Here is a 16,308-nt window from a genome sequence, read left to right as displayed (position 1 = left end):
TAACACAGAGCTGATTCACCTAAAAATGGAAAAGCCAGGTATTCTAACACCTATAATTATGTACTTCAGCAAGTTTGTGTATGAGAACAAACTATCAGACTCTCACTTTGAGATCTCCACATTATTACTCTATTTATCAAAACAGGTCTGAAAATGGCTCTGACTTCAGCTTCATACAAATAGCTGAACTAATTCTCAAGTTTTCATATGATAGAGAGAAAATGTTGCAGCTCTTATTAGCTGCACAGTTTAATCTATATCTGCAATTTTGAAGTTATTCTCACTACTGCTCATTGTAGAACTTTTTCTCAATAATTATTCTTCTAGGTTTGAAGCTGTTAAAAGGCCGATGAGCACTGCTCTGATCCCCTTTTTGTGTTATTTGTTCCCTTGATAATTTCAATAATAAATCATATTTATATCAAGTATTATTTTCTTCTGGGTATAAATCTTATCCTTGCAGACAAGCTTAACTTCTTATCACCTTTGAACTCGTCACAGGTAAAGATTCATGGAGTTTATTGTATCTGTCTTCCAAAGGACAAAGTTGAAAGCTTTCTAGCCAATAAAGTGAGACTTCAGTTAATTTCTGTTCCGCAACTGAAGCAATGAAAGTGAGTACTATTACATACAGGAAGATAAACAACGCCAATGAAGAAGTAAGATCCATTTATAACAGCTTTCAACAGAATGAAACTATTAACTTTTTATTTTCAGTGATATCTTAGTAACTTTAAGTACAGAGCTAGAAATGCAGCCAACTCTTACATTAAAATTCACAGAAGGATCAACTCAAAATTACTATTTTATTAAAATTCCACCAAGTGGTGTGGCACGCTGGATGGCTCTTTCAAGACATGACTTTGTATTAGTAGAGGAAATATTGCATTTCCTACACTATTCAGTATCTGCATTAACACTAAATATCCTAAAGCAAATAACTTGGTAAAAGTACATTGAAGTCAAGATCTGTTTTATAGTAACAACAGTATATATTGCTTTAGTCATATTCTTATGATAGCAGCGAAAGGCTGTAAGGTTTCACTGTGTAGAACGCTGCACTAGTACAAGGAAGAACAGAGGCCATGGCAAAAGCACCTTAAAAGTGTCGTTCTTTGTTTGAAAATAGAGATTGATTTTTGCATTGAATCAAATATCATGACAACAAGATTTTTTGGTGTGTGGTGTTTGTTTTTTTTTTTTTTTTAAACAAGCATCTTTTAAAAATTAGTATGTCAGAAGAAAAGGATCACTAATTTGCTGTTCCAGTTAGACAAATCTAAATGGGTAACACTCATTCACCATCTAGATTTAACCAACTTTTTAATCCAGAATAACAGATAGCAAGGAAAAGCAATTGTTGCTTCCCTAATACAAAACTTGAGAATGACAACTCTCAGTGCATTTCTAGAAAATCATGAAACTTGTGACTTGTATTACTTTGAATCTTGATGTTTCCAAGCTTTCAAAGCTTCACATTTTGCCATATAATACCATACCACCTAATAAGAACTGCCTAAGCAAGGTTTGTGGTAAAGCACCGGTTTGCTATGAAACTGAGAGGAGAAAGAAAAAAAAAATCTGAAAGAGCAAAATTATATTGCCCAAAACACACATCTCTATATTTTACTCATACATCACTGCCAAAGCATTTGATCCCACCTTAAATACATGTAGTCTCAGAGAAATACTTATTTGAGGAGGGAAACTCATTTTAAAGATCTAGGACATACACAAAATGAGGAAGTTGATCCTGTTGTACCACTACAATTGCTATAAAATCATCACCTGAACCTGAGTCTCAAAACTGTTAATTGGCACCTAACTACAAGGCCATTACTTTCCTAATAAACAAAAGATGCTCTTATAAATCTATTTGCAAATGAGGTTTAGAAATTAATTTTGGTGGAGGAGGGTTCAGTTTGCCAACACCCACTTTCCACAGAAAAATTATGTTCAGGTTTCCTTTGAATACATACAATGGAGCTGATCTAAGCGCAAAGACATCACCTTGACGAGTAAGATTTTGATTAAGCCTACCTTTTATGCAAAGTCATGTTTCAGATCATAATTAATGAACAATCTGCATAAAATCTATTCTGACTAGGGCTCCTGAGTGGAGCATCATGGAAAAAACAACATTCTTGGGGCCTTCTAGGTAGTCATCAGGACTAAAGAAAAAGAGAAGTAAATGGTAGACAGTCAGTGCATAGCATAAAAGCTCTAAAAACCTCAGACAACGGCCTTCTAAGGTTATACTTTAAGCTGGAAGGCACCATCTAAAGGAAGCACTCCACAACAGGCACAGAGCATACATAGTATGTTGCCCACTCACATAAATCTTGACTTAACATTGATAGTTTTTTCCCCTTTTCTAGCCTTCTATCTACTTACTACTACAGGGAAGAGAGATAAGACAATATTTTAATCATCTCCTACCACGATGCTATCTGCATTTAATTCTCAGGAACCCCAAACTGTTGCATCAAATTCAGTGTTTAAATTGTCAGCTATTTCAAAGAGTAGACTGGGACTGGAGCAGGGAAATTGCACCCATGGTCTCAGCCCTATTCACAGCTCTGAAATTGTTTCAAGAGGATGGGACCTTGAAGGCAAATTTAACAATTACTAAAACTAAGACACAGGCCCTTATGTAACATTGTGCTAATAGTAGACTACTACCTCACACAATTTCTGTAGTGGCAGGTTGGTTGGAATATGTAGCTTTTAGAAAACTTCATTCTTACAAAGTTACCACACACTGCTGTTTACATTGCATTGAGCTGCTCAGATTTAGCAAGGCTAACTATTAACTGCACAGTTTAACCACCGCAGTTTTCTTTGAATGAACATCACACCAGCTTTGTACACCGCAACAAAACTCATTTTCATCTTGTCAAAATGGCTGCCTGTAATGTGACCTGAAACAATGTCATCAATTCAAGCCCTAGTTCAGTTACCAGGACACACCACATTGTTTTTGTAAACCCCATTAATATGCTCCTCCAAAACTGTGGCTTCTGACTAGCGATCTACATCTCTAGCTGTGCATGACTACAGTATCAGCCACTAAAAACTTGTACAGTAAATACACTACAGCTGTGAGTCACTCAAACTCAAAATAAGAAATCTTAAAACTATGCAATGTTAAGGAAAAAAATGTTAAGGAAAAAAAATTGACAAAGTTAAAATAGCTTCCCAAGGCAGTTTGGAAGGTGAAAGTAACTGAAACATGCAAAGCAGTAATATTTACTCAAATATTTACTCAACTACTCAGCATAAAAGTTTGTTCTGTGTTTAACATTTTCAGTAAGGTATTTGAACTTTTGCTTGTCCCTCAAAAAAGGGCAGCAGATAAAACCATCACATTCCTCTGAAGGGAAGGAAATAGTTGGGATACTGCTGTACTACTAACTAAAAACGTCAGCTGTGGAGATGCAAGCAGATAGGAGACTGAAGCAGCAAAAGGACTAAAAAAAAAATCAGAATAATGTATTGAACTTGTTTAGGAGGGGGAAGTCCAAGAAGCTTTCCCACCATGTCCATTTGTGCTGAAATAACACTCCACTTCATCCCTTGCTACACACACTTCAAGCCAGGATTTTCTGTCCCTACTCTGAGTTCCAGTGAAAAAACCAATGCCCTCTCAAACTAGAGCTCTGCAAAAGTCTACTCCTTGTTTCAGAAAAATGGTGTATATATGGAATCTCGTAAACTGAAATAAGCTTACATATAATTTCCTATCTGAAACCTTTCTAGGACTTCACCATCTGCAACTTGGCATACAAGATAAAACAATTCTCCTCCTGCCAAGACAACATGGATCACAGCAGTGTTTCATATTCAGTTAGTAGAACAATTTTGGATAGAGCTTCTAAGGTATATTCATCTGCAATTATGGTTCACACTTTAAATGCAGAAAGACCAAGGTAATACACCTGTGTTATAGAAAACATCAGCAGCACCAAGAGAGTAGTCTACAAAGCCACATTTATTTGCACATGTACAGAACAGAGTGACAGATGTTATTGTTTTCCATACAAAATTATATAAAACCAGTATTCACCTTCATGGATAACTTGACCTTCATGGATAACATCATACCACCTCAAGTTGTACTAAGTACATTCAGAAAGCATTCTTGCACACACAGAACATCTGTATTAGGTAGTCCCAGGTAACTCCAACACTGCAATGTAATTATTCCTAGTGCTATGAAGGGATCAAAGATTAGTCTGCCACTAAAATAAAAAGAATCCTGGTTGAGAAGCAAGCTGAAGTCTTTTCTCTGCTGGGCACCACAGCAAGGAACATCATAAAACAGTTTGTCTCCAGAACATGGATGTAAATACTAACAAAGCACTTGCAGAAGGCAGACAAGAGTGGTATTCCAGACTGACCTGAGCTATCTTGGCCATTGTTAACATTCCCATTTAGTCACTGCTTGCCTATGAACTGAAAAAAGTCTTCTAAAACTGGAAGATGGAACTGAGTAAGAGCTTGTGATTACAGAAGAAAACAAAAGTATAGATCCAAATCAATTACTTTCCCTTCCTACCCAGCACTGGAGAGATTACTCCCTTTGCTAGGTCTTACAATTCCCATTCTCACAAGAAACAGAGGGGAAAAGCACAATTTTACGTTTCCTGCAACACTGCGTCCCTACAGATTATCTAAAATGGGGAATTTAATTGTCAACAGGACATCCCAATTTATTTAAAATGCACATTTATTTCTACAAAAAAAAGTGTATAATACAGACAAAGCAATCACACCTACTTAAAGGTTTGCCTATTAAAATATACAGAGGATCTTAATGAGTACAGGTACTTAAAAAAAGATGCAAAGGAGTGTTAATCTTTTATTTTTACATTTTCAGGAACTTCACATAATTTTGGTAAGCAACCTTTTACAAAATTATGTAAAAAGTACAAGAATGCCTGGTAAACAGTCTGCATTTTTCCAAAAGATTTTTTACAGCATGCAATTCTTAAGGCAGCCTTCTCCTTACAAGGAATACTTTCACTCATATAATCTTCCGCTGCAAAGGTTAGTCTAAGGAAGCTTGGTCTCTTCTGTTAACGCCTTTTGTCTTTCCTGTCTGATTTACGGTCTCTTTCACTCCGTGAAGTTCTCTTTCCTGACCGACTACTTTCTGATATAGACCTTTTTCTGTCAGATCTCGAATTTTTATCCTTTGAGCTTTTGGTATCTCTACTCCCACCTTTTGAGGACTTGTGACTTCTATCTACTCCTGAAGCATCCCTTCGCTTCCTCTCTGTGCTCCTTCTGCGTTTTCTATCTCTGTTATGCCCTCTTCCTCGGCTTCGACTTCTACTTTCACTACTGCTAGAGCTGCTGCTGCTACTGTCCCTGCTAGTACTTCCACTTGTAGTGCTGCTGCTGGTGGAACTACTCCGAGTGCTGCTGCTGCCAGTGCTGGAACTACTTCCAGTGGTAGTACTGCTTGAAGTACTACTGCTGCTACTGCTGCTGCTGCTACGGCTATGGCTCTTAACAGTTTTGTTCCCAGCCCTACCCCTGCTTCTACTCCTAGTCTTACTTTTATTAACTTCTGCACTTGATGTCTGACTCTGCTCCGTCTGTGCCTCAACCACCTTTAAAGACACCACAGCATTTTCATCCTTGTCTGCCTGGGGTTCTGCATCCTGCATGGATAACTGAGGTGACTGTGGCAACGGCACAGACTGTGGCTGAGACAGAGCCTCTGCCACAAGCTCTGGCTGAGCTTCAAGTGCCTTCTCCTGTTTTTCTTCACGTTCAGCTTCAAGTTCTGGTTTGATACCTTTCTCCTTCTCAGGAGAAGGAACACTACAGACTTTTTCTGGCTGAGCATCACACTCTGTCTCTGGTTCCAATTCTTTACCATTTTCATTTTCTACAGGTTCTACACTATCTGCCTCATTCATCTCAGCTACATCCTGCTCATTATCCACTGGCTGAATGTTTTCACCTTCCTCTTTTACAACTGTAACCTCTTCATGCTGACCATCCTGTTGCTTGTCACTCTCCCTCACCTCGGTAGTCTCTTCTACTTTAGTCTCCATTTCATGTTTCTGTTCATCCTCTTCCTGTTCTTTCTCTGCATCACTATGCCCTGAACCTATTTTCCCCTTTTCCTCCCCTACTTCCTCCATTTCTACATCATTGTTCTGATTACCTGTCTCCAACTCTTCCACCTGCTGAGCCGCCTTACCCTCTTCCTGCTCCTTGTTCTGTTCTTCCTTCTTTTCTTCATTGTGCACCTCCTGCTGTTCTTTTTCCTTCACAGATTGTCTTCTGGGCCTGGCCTCCATTTTGTTAATCTGCTCTGCAAATTCATTTCGCCTGCTTTCAAAGAGTGCTAAGGAATAAATGCATAAATAATAGTTTCAGATAATCTATAGACACTGACATCTATTTTCCCCTTAACTTAGCTGATAAGTTATCAAACTGTCTGACCTTATAAATACTGCATCCCTATTTAATCTGAAGTAGGAAGCTATTCATGCATAACAAAACAGACTGCTAGTTACCTTAAGAAGACAAAACAAAGGGGATAGTCAGCTGAGTATGAGAACAATAAAGCCCTAAATCTAAGATAACAAAAAGAGATTTTTGAGTTCACCATGACCAATCCAACCAACAATGTATCAAAATAATGCCTTCATTTCCTAGTATGTGTATATACAAATATAGATATACAAACACACAAGGTTATACTTCAAGGTAAACAAAAGATAGTAAGAATCAGCAAAAAGCTGGTTAGGTATTAAGAAAGCTTAAATAATGTAAGCTATTTAGACAGGAGAGCTGGCTTCTCTTATTCCCCCTAACCCCACATAATGACAACAAGCTCCTTAAAAAAACCAACCCAATACATTCTCAGTTTAATAAAAGAGAACAGCAGGACTACCATCAACTGCAGTATTTTAAATTGTTTTCCAAAAGAAAAAGAGTCATCCTGTGAAACAGAAATGAACACACATTAAGGTAAAAAAACCCCAACCAAACACCATGACTTTTTAGTCCTGTGCTTAAGAAAATGCTTCTCAAATCCCAAGGAGATGTGGGTTTTTACAGAGGGCTTCAATCCAGAGAATCTGCCTTTTCAAAAAACTAAGTTGCTACACTGGTATACATCTGGGTACAAAAGCTAATATAAAGGGCTATGTTTTAAACACATACCTCAGAGATTATGTGACTTCGTGTTAAGAGAATCAAAGTACATCCAACATACAAATAAGTCACTGAAAGAGTAATGTTCACTTATGATGAACACCCATGCAAGAATATACAGTTTGTCTTAACCATGACATTTGTGTATTTAAGCAGAGAGATTGAAGAAAAATTTGTATAGCAAACAAAGAGAGGGAAGAATAAGGGCCTTTGTATTCCAAAGACCACTTACCATTCATCTTTTTCTGGGACTCTTCCATCAGCTTCTGTGTAGCAGGACACATTCTGCTGGGTATGTAGAATAAGTGGGGTTTTGTCTTTGTTCTTATGTACTTGATTATTTTAGCATTATGTTCATTCCATTCTTCTTGCTGAGAAACGAAAGAAAATAGCTCTTAGATACACAAGATTAGTTTAAACAAGAGAAAGATCAAGAGCAAAATTCAAACTCACCAACTGAGCAAGCTCAACTTTTTGCTCCAGTAACCGCAGCTCTGTCTGTTTCGCGCGCCTTTCCTCAAACAGTTCCCGCCTCTCATTTTCAACTTGCTTTCTTTCTTCCTCTGCCTGCACTTCAAGTTTTTGTTCAATTTCTTGTCGTCTCTTTTGCTAAGATAAAAAAAAAGTATTTAAGATACCTCTTAAATTAATGAAGTCAAGAAAGTGTTCTAGCTTGGTCCAATTAAAATTTTGACTTATTTGCACCATTAAAAGCATTCCTAAAAACACATTAAGAAATAGCTCCTAAATTACAGGTAATGGAAGAAAAGAGTGTGATTGCTTACTGGCACCTGATTTTTTTTACAGGTTAACTGTAAAATAGTGAGCCCTGGTGGATTTCAATACATGCTTTGACATGGCTTTTTGTGTTTTTTTTCCCCCAACAGCAGAAAAAACAAATATTCCAGGTATTCCACTTGGAGGGAAAAGTCAGCTCCTCCAGAAGTAAGCGAAGTACTGAAGACTGATGTTTGTGACCAATAAAACAAATTGCATCATGAATACTTTCAGTATATTTATCACTAATTACATACATTACTAAAGTCCACAAAATGCCCCATTTGTATGTCCTAGACAGTCATATGCTTATATTGTACAATAGTTGTCTAATGAAAAAAATCACAGTTTAGACCCTGGACACCTGCATCACAAAACTCCTCAGGCCTCTACTTTGATTTATAGGAAGTTCTTATGTAGGAAGACAACAATGCCTATACAAATTCTCAGAAATTGTTGCAAAGAGCAGTAACTCCTCAAAGTCTCCTCATGCAAATATATACCACTATAAATTTGACAAGGATTCCATGTTTCCAGATCATCCTAATCAATAGTTTATTGTTTCTAAAGGCAAGCTGGCAATAGAGAACTTTGGTCCTTTCTCATGTGCTACATGACAAGTTAGATAAAACCTGCATGATATCCAAATACTGAATCTGAAAGTAATCAATATAAACACTGCAAGCCAGCTATGCTAACACTACACAGAAAAGGTTTTTAGTTTAAAGGCCTCCACTGGACTTCTGAAAGTAGAACCTTTAAATACTGTTTTTAATCTAAAGCTTATTAGTATTAACTGAACAACCCATTTAGGGCAGCAGTAAATAAACACCATACCATCCACAACTTAAATGGCACACTAGGAATAAAGTTACTGCCATCCTGTATTCAAGTTTTTTGAGGTTACCACTATGCCAAGCCAAGCCTTCGCTTCAGTACAATCACATATCCATGTACTAGAAACAGAAATTATTGTTATCTGCACTGGGAGGGGAAAGCCATTTGTAGTCCAGAGAGCATAACAGAACCATCCATTTTTGTATACTTGGTTGCAACTTAAACACCTGGGAAGCATCAGGGTGGGCACTCCTTCAGCAACACTGAATCACCATTATTTACTGAAGTAGCCTACACCTATTAAATAACTACCTGATTAAATTTAATTTTCTTTGGAATGATCCCCAAATAACGTAAAGAAGAGAAAAGATAATATATATTGCTTTAGGGGTTTTCAAAAGGTACAGCAATTAAAAAAAAACAATTAACAAAGCATTGTCTTTTCACTTCTACAACAGTCAGAAATAATGCTGTAAAGTCATCAAGTTGTTAGTGTCCCTTTCCTGCCTCCCACTCCAATTCCATTAAATTAAACCAAACAAAAACCTACGTGCACTCTTATCAATTTGTTGCACCTGTACAACACAGACAGGAATTTTCACTCCTATTTGAAGGAGCTTAACCACACAGTTTAGTTTCATGATTTACAATTTGACAGAAGTAAAAAAATAAGTACCCTCTCAGTAGCAACTGTGGACTCCTGTTTAAATTTTTGAAGAGTGCCCATCAACAAGCCAAATATACGTCGATTCCTGAAAAAAACCAAAATGTAACAAAAAGACAAGAAGTTTGAGATTAGGTTCAAGTACTGAGGCTTTTATTTGCCTAAACAATTGGAGAAACTTTTCACTTCAGACATATTTGTTTTCAAAGACTCAGTATTACTCAAGGCTGTTAGCCATTGAACACATAGTGACTGTGCCAACAGTCATGGATAGAATTTACAGTGATACATCATTTTGCTTAAGAGTAAGACACATCTTTTATCTGTAACACAGCACAGTTAGCACTGGGGAAAATGTAAGCCTGCATATTTTACATCTGGAAATAATGACACTAAGGAAACATGGAAAAAAAAAATCCAAAGAGCAGAGATTACTGAAGAGAAGACTGAGTAAATACAGTGTGAGCTATCAGTAAGGCACTGAACTGGAAGGTCATGGGCTTTCTGAAAAACACACTACGCTTGAAGATTAAGGAGAAATAGAGCCACAGGGGAGTGAAAGCTTACTGGTTACAGTTTGCCTAACAGTATCTCCTACAGTGAGACATTGCACCGTGGGATGAAGCCAGAATTGCTCTCATCCAGTTAACCGTTGTTTTGAAAAAACTTAAATATGGAAAATTCTTCAAGGAATGCCTTTCTCCTCAACAAGAATTAACTTCTTGAATTCTCAAATTTCTCCTTTTCCTTCTTTCTTTCCATTTAATCCCAAATGATGCCTTCACTGAAAGAGGTAGACTCCCTTATTTGCCTTGAACTTTTACCCAATTAAGAGAGAAAGGAAATTCTCCCCTCTTCACTCACTACCATTCTGCTACAGTGGCACAAACCTGACACAAAAAGGTAAGTGTCCTTGAATATTAAACAGTATAAATAGGAACAAATGAAGAATTTGGAGCTAGAGATGAAAAACATTCCAGAAGACCCTGAGCAAAACAGAGTTCAATGGATGTTCTCCTCTTGCAGAGCTGCTTTCCACCGCAAGTTTACACAGAGATCAGTATTGGTTTTCTCATCTCCCCAGAAGACTACTAAAGTGCAAAAGAGCAAAACTATAGTCCTGGGGAAATAAACTTTTAAGTGCGTGAAGCTCCAGGAAGTCTACTAAAAATCTGAAAGCCTCTGAGGAAAACAACTGGAAACTGGTGATGGAAGCAACAGTAGTCTCTTAGTGGTGTTGTAACCATAAAAGCAGCAAGAAAAGTGCCTTTTCTGTACTAACTGATCCGTGGTCCTTATCAGAGAAGCTCTCTATAGTTTCTTATTCCAGCTCTCTGTCTTGGTTTAACAAGTTGCTGCTTTTGCTCAGTAACAGGGGGACAGAGCTACAGTGCAGACCTGGTAAAGAGTTCTTGGACTCTCCCTCGACTCTTGGGTTCAGACCCATCCCCAGCCTCGCTGGGCCAATTGAGCACCTCTGAGACCACTATTTAAGGAAGGGAATTTGAAATGCTTGGGAGGAGGTGTAGGAGTGGTACAAGATGGAGGTGACCAGGCAGACCCCACAGTCAGAGAAGGAAGATCACCGGACCAGGGACACCTCTGCAACCCATGGTGAGAACACAGGCTGTGTCCCTGCAACCCATGCAGGGCCATGGCAGGACTGAGCGCCACCAGCAGTTCCATGTGAGTGCACTTGGATGGGCAAAGGACTGTGTGAGGTGGTGGCCATGGTGCAGGCCGTGCTGGAGAGCCTGCAGGCCCCAGAGCAGCCCCACACAAGAGGCAGAGAGGAGCTGCAGCCCTTGGATGAACACAAGGGGCCTGTGCAGGAATGCTGGGTGTGTGAAGTACCCCGCGGAGGTGCAGGGAGGACTGGTGCGGAGCCCATCTGCCCTGAGGAAAGGCAAATGGCAGAAACCATCAGGAATAGACTGACTGAAACCCCCACTCCCTGCCCCCTGAGCTATTCAGTGGAGAGGAGAAAAAGACACCAGGTTCTGAGCCTGGGAAGAGAGGAGGGGTGGGGAGAAGGTGGTCTTAAAGGGCTGGTTGTGCTCTTCATCATTGTACCACTCTGTGTTGTTTTCTGTTGGTTATGTTTTGGAGTTTTATGGTTATGCTTTAGTTGGTGGGGGATTAAATGATTTCCTGTTTTCTCTTTCAAGCTGAATAGCCTGGTCTGTTTTTTCTGGAACCATAAGCGGCAATTAAGCCCTTCGTGCTTCCCAGGTCTTTGGTACTTGAGTCTAATTATGGTCTTTTGTCCCTGGATGGGCATAAACCATGACACTCTCATTCTGAGGTATGGATTATTATTGCACCAGGTGAGCTGCTGACTCAAGTAGATGGCATCCAAGAGGCTGGACACAGTTGCAAATTTGCTTTTTTGATATTTCTTCCCAGTAAAATTGCAATTCAGTGAGAATTCTTGTAAGCTACCCTGACAGAAACACAATATAGGAAAAAAGAGATATAGATACCTATAGAATCTAAAAAGAGCAAGCAAAAGGAAGGTCAGACTGTACACACAAGTCTGAAAGCAATAAGAGAAAATAAATGCATGATGGAACTACTATGTTAAAAAAACCCCTACAGATGGGGAAAATCCCACACTCAAAGGTCTCTTTTGGCCAATAAAACAAATGATGTATCAAGATAGTTATAACAGTCCAAAATACTAAGTAACCAATGAAGCTATTGAAGCTTCTGTCTTACTCAAAGACAATCAGTAGCATAGTAAACCTATGATGAAGTAGAAGGCCTGTCAGTCACGTGAAGTGATTAATGTGTTGTTACTACTGCTGAGTATTCTGAGATTTTTTTTTAAAGCAAATTTATACCATTAGGGTACCAATTCAACACCATTTTTGACACATAATAGTATCTCTATAATGCTTTTTAACTCTAAAGCTGCTTCCTATGCCAGTACTCAGAAATAACACTTAAGTCCTTAAAAGAGATTTCTGCATACCTTTGTTTCCCTTTCTCATCCATATTTTGATCTTGTATAAGGTCTCGACGTGTTCGCTCTTTGGAGGTAGCAACAACAGAAGATGGCAACGCTGGCTACAACAAAGCAAAACAAACAACTTTATTCATGTTGCAGTTAAGTGAGTTTCTTCCTATACAGCTCCATTTATCATCCATTACCTTTTTAATATCGTCATCCTCTGCGTCGCTTTCTTGGCGTGATTCTCTTCTTGTCCGACGTTCTCCACCCAGCCTGAGGAAGAAAAGCATTAGGGGTCACCAGAAAATAGGCATTAGAAGACAGCATCTGTTCTAAAACAAGAAAAAGACAAGTCAGCACGTCTAGTCAAAAGGAGTAACACTTCCAGTAAAAATCTCCCCACTGTTTCAATGACCATTTGTAGCAATTTACAAGCAAAATCTACTGTTGGTAAAAAAGCCAATCAGTGAGAGAAAATAGTTTAATACACTTTGCCCAGTAAAGTAAAACAGAAGAGCCCACATTACTACTATACTCAACTTCTTAGAATACCTTTGGACTTCATTTAGTGGGTTTTTTTTGCACTTTTCTTTTTCCAGAATCTCTAAAATGGCTGCTGGTAAAGGGAGATTGAGGGACAGACCTAAATGCACCAAGACATAAAGCTGGAATGATTTTTCAGTTGGGAAACTCTATTTAAGTTACCTAGACAAAGACCTAGAAATGGTGTGAGGGGCAGAGGACTTGGGATCTGCAAACTTGGGTGAACTAGGGCTTTAACAAAGAACAACTAAGTACTGTGTAGTAGCTGGTACAGCGCTGTGTTTTGGATTTAGTGTGAAATAAAGTTGATAACACACTGATGTTTTTTCAGTTGTTGCTAAGTAGCACTTATCCCAAGTGAAGGATTTTTCAGTTTCCCCAGACTCTAACAGTGAGGAGATGCACAAGGAGCTAGGAGGAGGCATGGTCAGGGCAGCTGCCCTGAACTAGCCCAAGGGCCATTCTGTACCATAGAACATCATGCTGAGTACAGAAACTTGGGGAGGTGCAGACCTCTGCTCAGGCATCAGTCAGTGAGCAATTGGATTGTGGATCAGCTGGATTTTGTTTGATTTTTTTTCTTTGCCCACCTTAAGTTCCATCTCTTCCTCTTTCTGTTACTATTTTATTTTGTACTTCATTGTAGTCAATAAACTGTTCTCATCTCGACCCATGAGTTTTGCTTTCTTTTTTCTGATTCTCCTCATTCTACAGCGAGTAGCTGCACTGTGTGGTGCTCAGCTGCTGGTTGGGGCTAAACCACATAAAAAGTTGTTTTCAGTTTTTCCTCTCAGCTTTGTGGCATAATACTTCTGATAAAGCTGTTTCACAGTATTCATTCTGTGTTCACACAAAAATTCAAAAGCAAGCCTTGCTTTACTCAAGCACTGTACATATGTGCTCATGGAATGAAGCTCACCATCAGTCTCATCTGACTTATCTGCATTCAGATCTGAAAACTCAAAACCTGAGTTTTTTGTCACACTGCAAGCATTCAATTTATTGAACAAATCTCATTTGTCATTCAATTTATGTCTATTTTAAAACAAATCCGACCCAATAAGCAGAACATAGAAGACTGCACACCAAGTAAACCAGAAAGTTCCAAGCATCTTTGTATTGCTGCATCTTTATATTACTGCCATAATCTTTGCATTGCTATAGAGTATGCAAAAAAAGATGTCACAGTCAATTTCTATTATCCAAATATATTTACAACAAGTCTCAAATATGTAATCTCTCGGGAAGACAAGAAAAGCAACAAATTATTAACAGTTATTAAATCTAAGTATTTAAAAGATACTATTGCTTGGAGGTCTTCAAGACCCACCTGGACATGGTCCTATGCGACCTGATCTAGGTGAACCTGCGTCTGCAGGGGGGTTGGACTAGATGATCTCTAAAGGTCCCTTCAAACCCCTACCATTCTATCATTCTATTATAAACTCTCATTGTGGTAAAGCAAGTTCTCTACATCAGTTCTTGTACCCACCTACTGGATGCCCCTTCCAGATCCCTCTGTTTGGCTGGGGGTCCTCCTCCACTATCCGAGAATCCACGCCTAAAAAGAAAACACTTGTGATCTCAGAACAAGTTAGGTTAATCCCAGGTCCACTTTAAGCCTGCACAATCAAACTGTGCTTTGGCTTTGTGGTCATAACGTAACTCATAATTTACTGTTACTACTGCAGTCAAGTGCTTAAACATACTTACTGTCAATCAATTAATTTAAACTTGAGTTTCTCCACTTATCTAAGTGAGTGGCTGCACTAAAACAATGAGACCTATTATGCTCAAGTGTTTCTATCTGCAATAAGTTTCAAGGTGTATTAAGCCTTAACCAGCAGTTTAATATTGAAATTCAACAAAATATCTGCTACATATTGCATTAAGATAGAACTGTGCAACAAAAATTGGCCTTTTTGTTCTACTCGTGTGTGTCTGGGAGGAAAAATCCCACAAAACACTGGTGGTTTTAGCTACATGGGTTTTAAAATTCCTGTTGACTTCAACTCAATCTGTCCTTCCTGGAAGAGCTTCCAGATTCTTACGTACTGAGAAAGTTAATTATTTCAACCAGAGAAGGTCCTGGATGTGACACAACAGTTAACTTTGACGTTCATCCTTATTTTTCAGGCTAATGGCTGAATGAGTTAGGGAAAATCACGAGTTTAAACTTGTTATGAGAAAGTACTTTAAATTTTGGGTGGTGACATGAAACCCCACATGCCCTGTAGGCCAGCTTTAGTGCCTGCTTACTGAAACAGAAGTATGACGAGCAAGGAGATCAGATAAGAAACATAAACTATCCATGTGCAAGGATAGCAAACCAACGTCAGGACGAAGGGTGGAAGAACCCTCACTGCCCCTTTCTACAGCTCCTTACCTTAGCAATAAGCTCCCACGCCCTCTACCTCCACCAGCGCCTGTGAGGGCTAACAGTCTGTTTTGAGGGGGCCTGCAAGAGAGATCGGGTGCTGTTAGCGGTACCGGTCCCAGCACCCCGAGCTGCCGCAGGAGGCTCCCCGGGGGCTGCTGCTCGCCCAGCCAGAGATACCCGCGGCTATGACCGTCCCAACATACACCTCACGGCTATGCCCGGCGGGAGCTGGGCCCTCAGGCCCCACCGCGCCCGAGGAGCGGGAATGGCGTGGGGGCGGCAGCCTGCGGGCAGCTCCGCGCCGCGCACCCCTCGGGCCCCTCGCGCAGCGGCCCCCACGCCCCCTCCAGCGCACACCAGGCCCCTCACGCCTTCCCCAGCTTGTCCACTTTTCGCGCCCGCGCCTCACCTCACGTCATTGGGGTCCCGTCCCGTGAGCTTGCGGATGTTCTCGTCCACGTGCTTGAGGCTCTCCTTGGCTTTCTCCAGCTGCTCCTGCAGCGCGCGCACGGCCACCGCCATCCCTCCCGCGGCGCGGCCTGCCCGGGGCCCAGCGCAAGGCACTGCTGGGTAACGGGTGGGGGGGCAGAGGCCCAGCCCACCGCTCCGGCAGCCGCGGGCCCGGGCGGCGCAGCCAATAGCTGTCCGCGCCGCTCCCCACCGCCAGGATCCGCGCACGAGAGGGAGGGGCACGCCCCGCGGGAACCGCTCCCTGGCGGCACCCACCAATCACGGATCCCAGAGGCAGACTGGCACCCTGACTGGCCAGTTACTGCGAGCCTCTGCCTGCCAGCTCCACGAATCACCAAAGGGGCTGCCGGAGTGACACCGCTCAGAGGTAACGGCAGCTCATGCACCAGTCTCCCGCAGCCCAATCAGAAGGCCGCTTCGAGGACGTTCATCCCCGCGCACCTAGGACGCATCCTACTTTGCTCTTCTGCATGGGGCCCGCGAGCCCGCGCGTAGGCGTGGCGA

General features: G+C 40.6%; 1 protein-coding gene across 2 annotated transcripts; it reads right to left on the bottom strand.

The window, feature by feature from the left end:
- Nucleotides 1-3,973: 3,973 nt before the first annotated feature.
- On the bottom strand, nucleotides 3,974-16,245 carry PNN (pinin, desmosome associated protein). 2 transcript variants are annotated; one of them, XM_061997882.1, is made up of 9 exons: nucleotides 15,743-16,245; nucleotides 15,340-15,411; nucleotides 14,446-14,514; nucleotides 12,611-12,683; nucleotides 12,432-12,526; nucleotides 9,470-9,545; nucleotides 7,633-7,788; nucleotides 7,412-7,550; nucleotides 3,974-6,364 (listed from the first exon to the last, which is right to left on the bottom strand). In XM_061997882.1, the coding sequence occupies exons 1-9, from the start codon at nucleotides 15,853-15,855 to the stop codon at nucleotides 5,079-5,081; spliced, it is 2,079 nt and encodes a 692-aa protein (XP_061853866.1). In that variant the 5' UTR covers nucleotides 15,856-16,245; the 3' UTR covers nucleotides 3,974-5,078. The 2 variants fall into 2 exon arrangements, with proteins under 2 accessions (XP_061853866.1, XP_061853867.1); XM_061997883.1 differs by lacking the exons at nucleotides 15,340-15,411; nucleotides 15,743-16,245 and having other exon boundaries at nucleotides 12,611-12,742; nucleotides 14,446-14,489.
- Between the last annotated feature and the right edge of the window lie 63 nt (nucleotides 16,246-16,308).

Source organism: Colius striatus, chromosome 6, assembly GCF_028858725.1.
Source record: "Colius striatus isolate bColStr4 chromosome 6, bColStr4.1.hap1, whole genome shotgun sequence".
Taxonomy (NCBI): domain Eukaryota; kingdom Metazoa; phylum Chordata; class Aves; order Coliiformes; family Coliidae; genus Colius; species Colius striatus.
The sequence above is the reverse complement of the archived record's forward strand: the minus strand, read 5'-3'. Positions and strand labels throughout refer to the sequence as shown.